Raw genomic sequence first — 16,199 nt, 5'->3', positions numbered from 1 at the left:
AAATCGTGCATGAGACTGATGCTCGAACACACGACACAAACACGCACATGGGCACGACAGATAACACCCATGAACACACTGTCCTGCTGCTGCGGGCGGCACATCTAGATGCAGAGAGGGTTGCTTCTCAACGCGCCGGCTGTCGGGCACACGGCTAATCTGACGGCCGCCGGATTAGCCGAACTGAAAGATGAAAAGGAGACCACCGAAGGGCCCCGAGCGCTGGAGGAACGGAGGCTATGAGGGGGGGGGGGGGTTAGGGAGCAGCGGAGGAGGAGGAAGTGCGTGAGTCACGACACTCCTGATGGCTTTGTCACAGTCCAAGTTTAACGGCAAATCTGGGGCAGCTGCAGGAGTGCAGACGCAGTGTTTGCATGTAGGAGACGTGGTGTTCATCTGTCGCCGCATCAGCGTGATGCCCGAGCCTGTATGTTTATGTGTCAAGTGTCACAGCTGGCAGTCTTTGGCCGTCAGTCTGTATTAATCCCATCTGACTTTTACCCTGCTGCGTCCAAGAAGAATAGAAACCCAGCCTTGTGGCGGTATATATTTATAGGAAAAGGGGCACTCGGGGGAGGGGGGAGATATTAGATTCTACACTTCTTTATGTAACTAGAACTATCACTGCTTGTGTGTGTGTGTGTGTGTGTGTGTGTACCTGTATGAAGCTGAACTCCCTCCAGTTGACGGTGTTGGCCACCGAGGGCAGCGAGGTGATAGCCAGCAAGGAGAGCAGTCCGAGGGCCATGATGCCCGCTGACAGGTACAGCTCCATCCTCCACACCTCCGCGTCCACCCAGACGTCGTCGCCCCCCTTCACCTGGACATCACACAGTAAAAAAACTGAATGCTCATTGTCTCCAGGGTGGGGGTATTTAGAGTACACATTATGTATGGAGCATCAGGGTTTGCATCTTCCCCTCACCTGTTGAGCAGCGATAAGCAGCTTGAAGCGGGCGGACTTCCTCATAGGGAGACACAGGCTGTAGATGGCATGCAGCGCCGCGCACCAGAAGCTGCACAGCCCCAGCTGCTTCCTGCTGTTCAGCCACCGGTCCAGCCAACTGGGGAAGCGGTTGTACTTGGTGCCCCACCACAGCTGGAGGAGAGCGGCACACAACCCGGGCAGGTAGACCAGCGACAGCATCACCAGGGCCACGGCGGGGAGGGTGACGTTGACGGTGTTGATGGGCATTTTGTAGAAGACGCTCTTACCCGCCGTGACGTAGGGCTGCAGGACGTCGCGGAGGAAGTTGTACACGTAGAAGAAGGCAAACAGGGACAGGGTGCAGAAGACGGGGACGCGCCAGGAGGGGAAGAGATAGAGGGGGAGGTTTTCAATCTCCAGGGAGGAGGAGAGGAGGCCCATATCGACGGGGACGAAGCCCATTCTGCGACAGAGCTGCATCACCGAGCTCTTGGCCTTGCTATTGTTGCTGCACAGGAAGATCTGGTGAGAGAAGATGATGTTGGGTTTTCTTTTTTTCTTTTCTTTTAAAAAAATCTGAACCACAAGGGACAGCTGATGTATCCTACCTGCCTGCTTCCATCCCGAGGTCCCATCTGGAGCGTCCAGGCCGATATGGTGTTGAACCCCTTGACTACAGAACTCTCCGGGAACAGCTCAGCCAGCTGCTCGGCGTTCGAAGGCCCGTCCCGGTTGATTCTTAAACCATTGCTGACATCCACCAGTGTCTTTCCGGCTAGCGTGGGCTTCAGTTCCACCAGCGTGGAGTGGTGCTCAGGGAACACCGCGACAAACACCAGGTCTGCCTGGCTGGCTGCCTCCATCTGGGACGTCACCTGGAGGAAGTACATAATCACAGGAGCATCATAGCATCATGTGATCAACTAAATTATTAGCAAAAGAATATATTATTGGCAAGTTCTGTACATTCTAACATTCATCCTCATTGGAACACTTAGTATACCTAGTATAGTATACTTTACAGTATGTATAGAATGATATAGTACAGTATGATATGATATAGTATAGTATGATATAGTATATTTCCCTCTGCTTCAGGCCTAATGCTAAGCGTCTCCTGGCTCTAGATTCACATTAGCACACAAACATGAGAGTTGTGTCAACTGACGGTGTGACGATATAAAGAGGAAACTTAAAAAAAACATGTCAGATTAACTGCTTTGTTCTCTACTACAATAGATGCGTATCTATTCAGGATAATAACAGTTATCATGCCTCATGGGTAAAGACAGAGTAAATATATAATCATCACCATAGGGAGAAAAACCAAAACACCAATTACGCGGCGAGTGTGAATGTGAGTGTCAGCGTTGTCACCTCGGCCTCTTCGGGGAACAGAGCCGCAGAGCGCTTGGGGTTGCGACTCCCCACCACCACGTGGTAGCCAGAGGCCACCAGCCTACTGGCCAGTGAGCGGGAGAAGTCGCCCGTGCCAAGAATGCCGACAACTGGGGCGCCGTGTTCAGACGTGGAGGCCTCAAGGTGCCGGGAGCCTCCTCCTTCACCTCTGCCTCGGATTAAAGGCCGCGCCATCTCATCAGGCATAATGCACTGGTGAATCTGCAGAGACAGGACATGGAGGTTTGTTCATATGCACCCATATTACCTCAACTGGTTCCTAAAATGCACAGTCAAGAAATAGAAAAGGGAATAAAAAGCAGAGTACTTTTAATAGGCCTTTAGGATATTCACTTGTTATTGTTAGGTCTAGACCTTAGAGGCTTCCTTTTGTAAGTAATAACATACTTAAAATAAAAGATATTACACATTCTGAGGACAGTAACTCTACAGTGAGTCTATCCAGCTGGCACAGGAAACTGGATGCCATAATATTAATACAATAACCACTAAGATTTATTCTGCCAGTCTTCCTGACGAACTCCAGTTTAAAACCAATACACCCTCAACGTGCGGTACTTACGTTAGCACTGGTAATAGTACAAATGTACTTTGTTTTATATCAGTGCAGCTTTTCTAAATCATCCGGTCATGAGCCGAATTCACCATAAGACTCTTCGGAAATAGTTTCAAGTATTGTTGCATGATTTATTAGAGCCGAGCGACAAAACACTTAATTGCAATAAATCCACACTGAAACGCGAGTTGACGCCACCTATCTTGTTTGTTGTCCTTGACTCAACTCGTGGAAACTTTGCTCCGAATAAAGTTCCTCTCCTCAACAAACAGGACGACGCAGGTAAACACACACGGACATTTGCATAAAAGCGATAGCTTACCTAACACAATTTAACTTCTGTTAGAACTTACAAGGCGATATTTGTAGCTACTTTCAGGGACTTTACTCACCCCGCTTCTTTTCTGTGAACGTTTCTTCCTGATAACGTGACGCGCAATCCAAAGCCCCGCCCCTCCACGGCCACGCCTCCACGTGTGTGCAGAAGATAAAAAATATAAAGAGAGAGAGAGAGAGAGAGAGAGAGAGCAGTGGGTTCCAGCTGTGTAAGTACAATAAATATGATCCAGGAGTGTATTGTACATTATATAACAGACTGTTTACATTACACCAACAACACAAAAACTTAATTTACAAGACATCAAAATAATCAAAACAGTGGTTATAAATTGCTTTACACCAAATAAAAATGTATAAAGAAATAAAGACAAATGTGTCCAATACTTTGGTTTGTAAACATATATTCTTAATTAACTTTCCGTACTTTGCGTTGAGTGATAATCCACTAAATTAAGATGTTAAATAAAATAAAAAAAGAATTAAAGTGTCATAATTTTTTGTTATTGTCTCATTAGGCACAGACTTTTAATAGCAGTTTCTCACTGGACTCCATCTGCTGCTGTCGGTGTGTTTGATAAACAGGCCGTGGGATTAGAATGAAAAAAAAAGCAAAAGTGTTTTAAAAAGATGTCCGGCCGTGGGCCATGCGCTGTCAACATGACTTCATCAAGTCTGCCTTTGCCACTTGCAAAAGGTTGAACCCCTCTGGCCCGCAGCACTGCATCAGTGTCACCACACACAAACACGCACACACACACACACACACACACACACACAGTGCCTGCATGCCACCCTCTCTTTCACTCTCTCTAGGCCATGGCCTCGTGTTTGTTTACAATGCTTAAAGGAGCTGTATTTCACATTCTGAACATTAGTATAGCAGCAAACAAATATTTGCTACGTAAAGATATATAGTTATGTCAAACCCGAGCAGAGAATGAAGTCACTCTCAGAGCGGTTGCCATTTTTGGGTGTACCGCTACGAAGCGTAGAGAGCTAAAGTAGCGTTAAATGAGTACAATTTAACAACTTAATGCTTTACCCACACAGCATGCAAAGCATAGACGAGCACATTGCTGTCGCGACCCGAGTGACATCTTTGTTCAGCTCACTGTCTGTAACCCGTGTAGCATTTAGATATCGTGGAATTAGCAAGACAGCTAGCTACCGGGTGGGCAGCTGGCTAGTTGGTTAGCTTGGTAATCCCGCCATGATTCACTGGTGGTAGAAAATGAGGGCAAGCTAGCTACCTATAACTTGCCAGATAAGTCTGCAACACTTTGCGGTGTGGTCGTCACCATAACAACTAACAACAATTGCCATTTTCTTCCGTGCTAGTCACAGTTAAATATCTGTTCTACTCCTATTTAATTTGTATGGTAAGCACTTTCACCGTAGTTTGCACCGTTAGCTGCTAGCCACCGGCTCGCCGCCACCATGTTGAGAGGCAACAGAAATGCTCCCAATCTGGGATGTTGCACCTTTAAGGTCACAGTCCTTGACATACGTATCTAATTTGGAGTTTTTTCATATTGATTACTGGCATCTCCCGGTGCGGTAACCCATTAATCTTACAAGTGAAATCAATTGAGGTTATTCTGATCCGGTGGGGACAGATTTACCACTCTCCCTGAGGCAAGCCTGGTGATCTGGGTCTGAAAATGTTAAGCTAACAAATAGTAGCAGTGGCACACAGCAGGGTCTCTTAACCTTTCCTTGATGCTGTTTTAAAGGTTCATAGACTATTATTACCCCGGCGATCACAAAGTCGGATGGGAAATATGTGAGAGAAGTGAAGGCACGGTCGTAGACGGTTAGCCTGAGGTGGACAGGTAGAGTCATGTTAACATCTGACAGGGCTTCAATGTCAAAGCGTTACATGGGGGAAGACATTTGTTTCTGTGCTTTCAAGGGCGGAGGTGTCTTCAGTGCTTCATCTGGGATTAGGGACACATGTTGAGACAGGAGCTGATGCTGCAGGTTCTCACCGCTGCATTGTTGTGGCTCGGTTAAAAGTTTCTCACGGCGAAGTAACACAGTATACGTTAATTCATCATGCAAAAACAATCATCGTGATTCAAGTGAATTCAGCACGGGAATGGCGGACTCCGCCACTACCAATAAAAACAACTACACAGAGAGAGATTATTACTGAATGGCTACATGAGAAAAAAAATGCCCCAAATCGTATAAAAACAGGGATTTGTTTAATTTTGAATGCTGGACTTTTACATGTAATATTGTATTTGATATTATTTTATTGTGGTATCACTACTTTTACTGAAGTAAAGGGTCTGAATACTCCATCCACCTGGTGTTGTCTGTAGTGTTTACCTGAATGGATACAGTTTAAAGTCCAAAGGCAGCTGATGATGGACTGAGTCACTTGTCTCACTTGTGACACAGCAGTCCGCTAACATGCGGCTTGGATTAGACGTATGGAAGCGCCGCGGGGTGGCTTGATCTCAGCAGCTGCAGCACACAGTGTGGACAGCGTGTGGTGCGGTGGCTCACCACGGCCTAAAGATACAGTTCACTGTACTAACCCCGAGTAAAGGTCACTCCTGCACTCGCATACTGCCGAATTCCGCGTGCCTATCTGCGCTCGTTTGTTTTTTCGCGGATGACCATCGCCGTCCGCTGTCGATGAAAACTCTAAATAAATTTCCAGCTTCGCCGGGGCTGTCCTCAGATTTGACCCCCCCCCCCCCCCCTGTGATTGTCACCTTCAGACATGATCAGCTCGGCTGGAGACATGTTCAGTGGAGTCAAAGCTGAGCTGAGCACGGGTTGAAAATTGCTTAGGGGGTAGGGGGTGATGGGGGCGGGGGGGGAGTTCTGCAGTGGGGCTTCAGCTAAGCCTTGTCTCCGGCCCCTGAAGATTTCCCAACATCGCCTTGAGCTCTAAAGCCTCTGCTATGGATGTGGGGCCTGTGCTCCAATTCCAGGTGCTTAGTTCCCAACCCGCACTTTTGGAGTATTTCAGGTCCTTCAAGTGGGTGGGGTGGGGGGGAAGGGGTGATTGAGCTCCAGGGACAAAATCAATAGATGCTTTTTATTTTCAATTAGCAAATGCTCTCTTCACTGAGTGTCTCAAAAGCTTGTGCTCTTTGGAAACAACCAATGACAGGCATCGCTGATAGTCTAATTATGTACCTCTGACAAGGAGGTTGTTTTCATCCGATTTTCACGACACTTGGTGGAAGGGTGTAGCATGGGTCAAGGAAGAGCCCATTTGGTTTCGGAGCGGATCCGAATCACGAGGCTGCCCCAACGCGTTATTTCATTTCACTCATGGAAACGGTCCCGATGGAGCTCTTCCTTCAGCTGATGTGCTCATGAACCGCCGCGGTTAGAACAAGTGCATGGTGGCCTCACTGGGGGGGAAAAAAAGAAAAGAGGCTAACGAGGTATTTAAAACACATCTGTATGCAATAGAGTAATGATTGCCTGTGCACAGGGGGAATATTAATTTTCCCGGAGAATCAAAATTCAAGGCCCGTGGCTCTCCACCTCGCGAAACAAGACATCAAAAAGAGTCCCCTGCAGCTGGGGAGCTCGGAGCTGAAGGTGTGGACAGCCGTCAGACATCTCCGCTCCGTTTCCTGTATATATTATCTGCTACCCCCTCTCTCTCTGTCTAAATGCGTGCATGTGTGAGTGTGTGAAGTGACCAATGCATTTGGTCATTTCACGTTGTCACCACATCAGTGAACCTGCCCTCAGCCATCGGCTCTGACTTTGAAAAGTCCCCTCGTGGTCTGAGTCAAATATTTGGATGTATATACTTGCTGCCATCACAAGTTTAAACTTGTCTTTAAGCTTTATTTCTTAGTTTTTATATATTAATGTTAAAAAAGAAAAATTGAAATATTTCAAGAATTTCTGTGTTGATTTGGGGGAGTCTATTATAGATGGAATATAATGGATTCCCCAAAAAGATTAAAAATATAAATACATTTTCAACACCGACTTATGATTATATGTGTGGAAGGGTTTGACATAAATCCAAATCCTTAATCTTGCAACTGAAGAATTTATGGATCTGTTTCCAAAAGGGGAATGGGTGAATAAATTATATGGTAATATTTGACCTCGAATGTATTCCACCTATAAGAAAACACAAACCAGCTCCATTGAGACTTATGAAAATAACTATGCAATTGTTTGGCATTTTAAGGCTATGTATATATGCATGGAGTGATACGTTCAAGTAGAGTATTATCGAGATGTTTTTTCCGCATGTAAATATGTGGGTGTTCTTCTGCTGAATACATAATTTGTGCAATCTTGAATAACAACTGCGCGGACTTAAACTTTACGCACCGGCTGTACCTCTTGTCAAGCCGGTCGAAACGAAACGGAGCACTTCCTGTTGCGCATTACAAAATAAAACATTTGTTAAAATTCTGTTTATAAGTCTAATAATCACGTCTCCTGATATTCATATTTGGAAGTTAGCCTGCAAAAGTCTACTAAAGTAAAACTGCAATAAACCACACTGGAAATACTCAAGTCAAATATCAAATGCAGAAATATTACTGATAGTGAATTATGCAGCATGGTCACTGTTAGAGCCTTGAATCATTATTAATGATACACGGTCGAGGTGCCACTCATTAAACCGCTTCATGCTGTTGGGCATCACAATGCATCATATTTTAATAAACTGATCATTTGTAAAAAAAAGTTAATCCTACAAAGGTCTGCCTGCTAATTATAGCTGTGGAGTACAAAGTACAACACCTCTCTCTGTATTGTAGTGGAGCAGAAATATAAAGCAAATGGCAATACTCAAGTAAGGTACAAGTACCTCTAAATGTGTACTTGAGTACTTGAGTAAATGTTGGCAGTGGCCTTCTGACATCTGACTGCAAATTATAAATATGACCAGACAATGTGCAGTCTCCCATCTTAATGAATGCTTATTAAAAATGAACTTCCGCTTTGGTTGTGATCCGCCTGGCTGACAGTGAACACCCTCCTGTCATTAAACAGCAGCAGACCTGTGTGTCTGCTTTAAATTACTCGGCTGATGTCTTGCTATTCTTTATTCATAAGCACCACCCGTCTCGGTGTTTTAATTTGAAGGCCACCTCCCCTTATCTTCCGGTCTTCTCCTCGCTAACTTTGACAGCTGGACCGCAGCTGGACCGCCCGCTGTCCGCGCGCACCTATCCATCCAGCCAGGACGCGCTCACCCGCTCCCCGGTCACAGCCGCTGCCCAAGGGGCTCGAAGCCGCCAATTAGACGAGCCGGGCCGAGGGACGCGCACTTCATCAACTTGGTCTCCATTTGTTTTTCGTCGTCCTAAAAAGCCCCCCCCCCCGTCCACCGTCACAATTCCCCCCCAGAGACGCTCCGCGGGGTTCCTGTCGTCCCTCCGTCCGCGAACCGCGCGGAGGAAGTGGTTGGTCTTCCTGGTGACCGCCGTCGCGATGGTTCTGCTGGCTCTGGCCGTAGCCGTCCCGCTGCTGCTGCTTCGCGCCCCCGAGACCTCCGCGCACTACTACGAGATGATGGGCACCTGTCGGATGGTCTGCGACCCGTACACCCCGAAACCGGGGGGCGCCACCGCCATGGAGGTGATCCAGAACGTGAACGGCGTCGCTCCGCTGCCACCCATGGCGCAAGGGACCCGCGGGGAGCCGGGGCGACCGGGCAAACTCGGCTCCAGGGGCCCAACGGGAGAGCCAGGACCCCCGGGTCCGAGGGGACCACCGGGGCAGCGCGGCGGCGGCCGACTCGCCTTCCCCGCGGTGTCCGGACCCGCCGGTCCCGAAAATGGCGAGGCGGACGGTGCGAACTCCTCCGCCAACGGTTTCCGGATCGCGTTCTATGTCGGCCTGAAGAACCCGCACGAGGGATACGAGGTGCTGAAGTTTGATGACGTGATCACAAACTTGGGGAACCACTACGACGCGAGCACCGGAAAGTTCACCTGCCATGTGTCCGGGATCTATTTCTTCACCTACCATGTGTTGATGCGGGGAGGGGACGGGACCAGCATGTGGGCCGACCTGTGTAAAAACGGGCAGGTGAGAGTGTCGATGACCAGGGGGGGGCGGCATGATGACGTATAGAAACCAGCAGAATGTAGTCAATTAATTTTTTTAAATAAAGACAACACAACATTCCAGAGTCATCACAATTTAACACTCAAAAAGCGCACGGCATCACACTAGGCTTGATCTTTTTATTCCCATTAACACCATTTATATAGCTGCATATTATTACTATTCATGAGTAATGGTTTCAGGGTAACATCCAGTGATATTTCTGGTCATATCCGAGCATGTATACACGCTCTGTTTGTGTGCGCAAACCCCCCTTTTTTGGATGAGGCAGATGTTTACAGCTGCAGCTGGATGAAGGGTCAGATGATCACATCATCACTGGGCATTAAAGATGCTGCAAGGGGGATTAAATGCAAACATGCATAAGCGTCTCAGTCAAATTAGATTTATTTGATGTGTTACTATCCTAGAGTAGCTATAGTGGTTTTAACCTCTAATTTACCCAGCATTCCCTTTGAGTGTCTATTTTTAAAAAGCTGCACCACTGCTGTTTTTCTTTGCCTCTCGGCCATACGTGAACTTTCTATTCTCTCGTCAACTCATGAAGTCTCGTCCCATTTGTCTCCCCCTCCTCTCCCCCAGGTACGGGCCAGCGCCATCGCCCAAGACGCCGACCAGAACTACGACTACGCCAGCAACAGCGCCGTGCTGCACCTGGACTCCGGGGACGAGATCTACGTCAAGCTGGACGGCGGCAAGGCGCACGGCGGGAACAACAACAAGTACAGCACCTTCTCCGGCTTCATCCTGTACCCCGACTAGACGACGACTCCATGCCGGACGGTACACATACAGCACCGAGAACTGTTCCCATCAAAAAGCCCAACATGTTTTGTCCTCGTTTTGAAGACACGTCCCACGACACACAGGCTTGTTATCTGCAACCGTTATGTTCTGTTCATCTGGCGAAAGAGACCTTTTTGTACATGTGTTTGATTTGACTGGAGTTCTCCTGCTCCACTGTCACCAGAGTATGTGTCTCACTACTGCAGACCTACAGTAACACCCCGAGCATGCCCCGAGCTGAGGAGGCATCATTCTTAAGTTCCTTTGACACATTTCCAAAATACTTTAGGGGGGGGGGGGGAGAGCTCAGCCCCAGAGCGGGCTGCTCACTGAGTGTATTAATGGCACCTAATATTTCAGGCTCGAGTGGCAACAGAAAGAAAGAGGGGGGGAAAGAAATCAAGAGATGAAATGAACGTCAGATCAGCGGTTTTGGACTCAAGGCCCGGTCACACCAGTATTTTAACATGAGGACATTTCATGGCGACTTAGTGTATTCTTTTGCGGTAAAATTACATGCTAATTTTTCAACTTTATTGAACTTCACACAGATTTGCACCACAGACCCGACGGTAAACGGAGAGTTGAAGTATCCAAAATGTGGGAAGCTTAGTAGCGTCCACTGTTTCACTAAAGAGACGTGTTTTGCAGTAGTTACGAGACAGGAGTCATTTAAATAAACAGTGAACTTGTCGTCCCGTTAGCGACTTAGCTAACGAGCTTGCTAGCTTGTAGCCAAGGCTCTTAAATCAATACCGGGACATCGTCTTTGACCCCAGGGGAGCTACAGAGTATGATACAAGCTACTGTGGCTGACTAGCACTAGCATGTTCTCAGCTGGCTAGCATATTAGCCGTTAGCTTGCCAGCTACAGTAGCTCACAACTTCTTCAAGCTTCTACAACCAAATACTTTGCACAGGTGTGCATCTTTCTGGTGCGACCAGGCCTTCAAATGGTTACTAAAATACTGACGCACGAATTACCGTCATTCTCCCGTGTTATTTATTTATTTGTTATCTTCCCAAAAATAAGTGCATCATCAGCATACATGGCAAAACGGGGGAGCAACAACTTAGACAGGAACACTGCGCAACCGGATGAGCCGGACCTGTTTTAGGAGATACAATGAGCCGAGATGGTCCGAAGAGGTCAGTAGAACACATTCTAAACGCATTAGACACACCGCGATAAATCTAGGCCTCCTCGATGGCCGCGGTGAGCAGAAATCGTGGCCCTTCGAGCCGTGTTCGGTGTTTCACTAAATAACCCAGTAACCACAACGTGAAAGATACAAATGGATGTCTTGCATCGATATCGAATCAAATAAATATTGTTTGACAAAAAGTTGGCTTTGTGTGAACATGTATGACCAAAAGAATCCAAGTGTTTCATGTTTGATTTAATGTCAGAGCCATATATATACAGTATATATATATATATATATATATAATGAATTCATCTGCAACTCTTTTGATAATGAATAATTATGCCACTTCTCTTTGTCATATTACAAAGTAAACAGGATATCTTTGTGTTTTGGGCTGTTGGTCGAACCAAAACCAGCAAATTAAATGTGTCACCTTGGGCTCTGAGATAATGTGAGGGGCATGATTTTGATATTTCTTCTACCAAATTTTAAATATATTAATCAAAAAAACAGCCAGCAGACTTATGGATAAGGAAAATAGTTACATGCAACCCTTGTGCTAAATTAGTACGAGGAGAGGAGCTGTGTCAGACTCCTTTATATATTTTTAACATGCATCTCTCAGCTATAACCAGTGCTTCTGGAACTCTAATACTCTTATTTTGAAGGACAGCTTAGTGGCAACAGAAAGCAGACTTTTAGCAAGAGGCTGTCTGGGTGAGTCCTCAGCAGGAGGAAACATAAATAACATGCGTCTCTTCAGATAGTCTCAGACATGAAAAGCCGGTGGCTGCTGGCTCCTTTGTTTCACTTCTGATTAACTTGTATTAAGATTTGCAAAATGCTTTACCCGACTCAAACATGGCTGTAAGCCTTCATTAAGATGATGGCTGTTTTGTGTGTGTGTTTGATTTTTTTTGATTTTTTTATCCCATCCCCCCTCAGGAACACACACACAAAACAGCTGTTTACACACCAGCTCTGTCAATTTAAATGTAAATCATGGAAAACAAATATTAGCATGCCTGGTTAGATAAACCTGTATTAAGGTGTTGGCTTATTTTGCTCTTCAAACTGGCTCCGTCCTCCTCAGAGGGGACTCTGTTCTTCTGGAGCAATCAAAAACAAAAAGAGGTGGATAGACGTCCCCACCGTTTGTTTAGTTTTTTGACAAAAATGGTACAGTTTATGTGCAGATGCGGTTTCTCTAATCTCTACAACGGAGGTGGTGAGTTCAGAGTGAGCATGAGACAAAGAGACGCATTTATGGGGAATACAGCAGCATGAAATATACTGGAATTTTTAGTAAATTTTTAGGTTTACTATGCAGGATTTCTTTGACTCAAAAAAACGCAAGTATAGCCGAGGCGAAACACCAGCGGACAAAGCTCGCTCCAAGACCTGACAGAATCTGGGCTGGCTTTCACGTTTGCTGCCTCGTGTGATGCTGCAGGTGACACTGGGCTGTGTTATGTCAGGGGATGTGCTCTTCTGGTGTCATTGAGCCGGGTGGGGGGGGGGGGGGGGGGCATAGAATGTTGTATAACAACTGGGCAAAGTCAGCGTGACGTTACCCCTTCGGTTTATAGACGGCCATTTGTGAAGCCTCGTCGCCATCTTGGTTTTTGTCCGTCGTTTTCTTGTTGTGCAACCAGAGGTGACACGAGAGGGTGGAGCTAAGTACAAGCAAACGCTGAATAAGATCATTTTACCAGATATGTTACAATTAACTTTCATTAAGTGAAAATACACTGTGAAAGGGTTAAAGTTGTGACACAAAAACATGTAGAACTCCCAGACCTATCAACGCCGTAGCAGTCATTTTTAGACTTCTATACAATCCTGCATAGTAGTACAGTAGAGACAAACAGAGCTACTTTAGCCGTAACAATGTGTATAACTCGTAGTTTTAGCCTATTAGCATTTGATTGCAACACTTGATAAGATGTCACAGCACGTTTTTTAACCGCAAAAATACAGCTGGCACATGACTTAGTTTTCAATCAAATGTAAGTCACATATGTAAACAAAGAGCAGCGTTTGCAAGAGCAAAAGATGGTCATAGTTGAAAGATGACCAAGACTAGACATTCTTTAAAGATCACTCTTTACACGTCACCATGCAGAGGCGTCTCAAAGTGTTTAAAGATCAAAGCATGATGGTCTTGTACAGGCTCTCAGCCTCCACTGCAGACACATTTAAGATGAAAAGTGGAGCTGCTGACACCAACTGAGACATCAACGGCAGTGCGTGTCACCCGGCTGCCAAATGGATGATCACGCACACACACGCACGCACATGCACACACACATATATATATAAAACACGATAGATGATCATCCATCGCCCCATGTCTGGTTGACAGTGAGGGATCGCTGACTGACAGACGGAGTAGTGAAATTCTTTGATGGATGAGATAAGTAGGACACACACACACACACACATTGTGTTCAGGGGAATGCATCTTGACAGGCAGCTGAGCAACAGGCATCACACTGGAGTAATGAAAGCATGTGTCGCCACGGGTTTTGTGTTGTACATGCCACTTTGGTTAAGTAGACTATGATTCTTTTTAATTGAAACCCTGTGACGAAAGAGTCTGATCTAATGAAGCCAAAACACACCAGCAGTTAAGAGCAGCCGGCCTCCGTTGATTTCAGGGCCTGATTGCCAATCGACGTGAAAAATTGCAGCCGAGCAGCCACCAATCATCGGGGACATTTTTAAAAAACCTCTCCTCATTCTGTCACCGCGCCGATTTCATCCCCGCCCTGATTGCTCCGCGAGTAACGCTCGTGCCTGAGATGCAAATGCCAAAAGTGTGCATGAGCAAAAAACATGAGAAAAACAAACAAAAAAAGCTATAAAAGAGGGACGTCTGAAGGGACCCGCGGAGAGGGTGAGAGCTGGGATCTGACACCTGAAAACCTCCCGCTTATCTTCCTCTTTTGTTTGTTGTGCGAGTCTTATCCAAGGTGGCGCGCTCGCAAACCACACGGCTGGGATCCTCACCGGAACATAAAAGAAAGGAGGGGAAGCTGGAGAGGCGGTGCATTAAAGATGCAGCCTGCGAGATGAAACTGTATTTGATAAACAATAACGAATACAGGTTTTTAGGGACTGTACGGAAATGAATAGGTGTGTCTTTCTTTTTGCTGTAGGCAGAGTTAGTAGATTGTCCATTATGTGCAATTTGGGGCGGATTGGAACACGTAAAGTCAAGTTACAAAGGGTTAGGGTTAGGGGACGCCGTTCCAAGAAAACCCAAAAGCTTCACTATTTAGCACAGTGAACGTCTTGAGATTCTGCTGACAGAATTTGAGGTGGATCCGTTACATCGTTGGATGTATCGACTATTCCTTCACAATTTAGCGCCACATTAGCTGAAAGGTCATACCAACCAAATTTCAAAGGGATCCGATAAAGCCTCAAAGAGGAAATGTTTGGATAAAATAGATGAAAAACGCACTAAATTCAAAATGGCCGACGCTGACAGAAGGCCACGATGAATATGTTTTCTTTCAATACTTTAAGTACATTTAGCTCACTAACTAACTTTATGGTACACTAGATGATGACAATATGTTTCGTAATATATTACACCAATATTATTCAATACATTCTAAAATAAATTGCTAAATCATTGCTATGCCAGTATGAGATAGCCATACAACATGAGGAATAAAATGAGTTGTCCTGAACATAAACAATACACAGCAAAAACAGAGACACTCATGTATATTTTGCTGCAGTGGAATAAATTCCCAGTATTACCCCGGATTCATGTGTCGGATAATGACTCAGCCAAATGCTGACTCACTTCATCTGTCAGTCTGCACTTCGAAAATTACATCTCTTTTGTGGTTAAATCGGCCAAACAAGGGGGAAGAATTGGGAAACGGAGAGAAGAGAGCGAAAGAGAAGGACCCAGTGAACAGTGAAGGGGATAAAAAAATAAAAAAAAGTCCTCTCATAGAAGTAAATAAAATAACAAAAAGAAGACAAATGACTCCTTGAGGGTTTAAACTCGGGGTTCAGCTTATTTGGCAAATCATACAATGTGGGTGCTTTTTCAAAGACGACAAGCTTCCAGGCTCATGAATATACCTTCTGTCAAACGCTGCACACCTCAGAGTCATTATGATGCGCTGAATCGTCATCTATAGTGCCACGGATTATTGTTGCTGCTGAAAGGACATAAACCTTAAAAGGCTGCAGTGGCAGCTAGTAAACGGTGATTTTCATTGATTTAAAGCTGCTCTTTGAGTCACTTTAACAGCGTTGTGAGAGCTATGATGAGACTGCAACAACTGTTATAATCAATCAATCATTTAAGGCAATTTCCATGGAAAAGAAAATCTCTTGTTTTGGCTGCAAATGTGGATATATGTCATGTTTTTTCCCTCTAATAAATTAAATACATTCAGACATTTCAATAAGTCAACTTGGGCTTTGAGACATTTTTATGGCTGTTTTTCGAAATTTTCTGATATTTTTTAGAGAGAATAACTAATAAAATAATGAGGAAAAGAATAATTTGCTGCAGCCCTAATATGGCTATCGTGGCCAAAATAGGACAGAGAGGAGCATCCCTTAACCACGATGCAAAAATAATTTCATTATGTCATGTTTCATCCTGATGCAAGGCAAAGAATTATATTAAGAACCCAAACTTTGCACTCATTATTTGTGATTGTAATTCCAGAAGATGACTCCCCTGTAATGTGATGTCATACTCATGGAGGTGCATGATGTCATATTTCAAACTTATTGTTAAGACTGAAATTTAAACTTGTATTGGCTTCTGTATTACAGCTCTATGAGAACTCAGTGTATACACACCAACTGTTGGAAAACAGCGTTGCACCTATGTTAATGTGCTTATGGAAATAAATTGCTCTCTAATTGTAAAGGAATAGATTAACATATTGGGAAATACTCTTAT

General features: G+C 45.3%; 2 protein-coding genes across 4 annotated transcripts; one reads left to right on the top strand and one right to left on the bottom strand.

The window, feature by feature from the left end:
- Positions 1–20: 20 nt before the first annotated feature.
- steap3 (STEAP family member 3, metalloreductase) lies at positions 21–3,375 on the bottom strand. 3 transcript variants are annotated; one of them, XM_031852104.1, is made up of 5 exons: positions 3,296–3,375; positions 2,306–2,548; positions 1,537–1,803; positions 926–1,450; positions 21–820 (listed from the first exon to the last, which is right to left on the bottom strand). In XM_031852104.1, exons 2-5 carry the CDS (start codon positions 2,531–2,533, stop codon positions 605–607), a joined length of 1,236 nt encoding a protein of 411 aa, XP_031707964.1. In that variant the 5' UTR covers positions 2,534–2,548; positions 3,296–3,375; the 3' UTR covers positions 21–604. The 3 variants fall into 3 exon arrangements, with proteins under 3 accessions (XP_031707964.1, XP_031707967.1, XP_031707966.1); XM_031852107.1 differs by lacking the exon at positions 3,296–3,375 and adding an exon at positions 3,257–3,276; XM_031852106.1 differs by lacking the exon at positions 3,296–3,375 and adding an exon at positions 3,226–3,246.
- A 5,102-nt stretch (positions 3,376–8,477) lies between these two features.
- c1ql2 (complement component 1, q subcomponent-like 2) lies at positions 8,478–10,372 on the top strand. The gene is made up of 2 exons (XM_031852227.1): positions 8,478–9,281; positions 9,903–10,372. Exons 1-2 carry the CDS (start codon positions 8,682–8,684, stop codon positions 10,080–10,082), a joined length of 780 nt encoding a protein of 259 aa, XP_031708087.1. The 5' UTR covers positions 8,478–8,681; the 3' UTR covers positions 10,083–10,372.
- The last annotated feature ends 5,827 nt before the right edge of the window (positions 10,373–16,199 follow it).

The sequence above is a fragment of the Anarrhichthys ocellatus genome, unplaced genomic scaffold (genome assembly GCF_004355925.1).
Source record: "Anarrhichthys ocellatus isolate YVR2014 unplaced genomic scaffold, GSC_Weel_1.0 scaffold12, whole genome shotgun sequence".
Classification (NCBI taxonomy): Eukaryota; Metazoa; Chordata; class Actinopteri; order Perciformes; family Anarhichadidae; genus Anarrhichthys; species Anarrhichthys ocellatus.
This window is presented reverse-complemented; position numbering and strand designations above follow the sequence as displayed.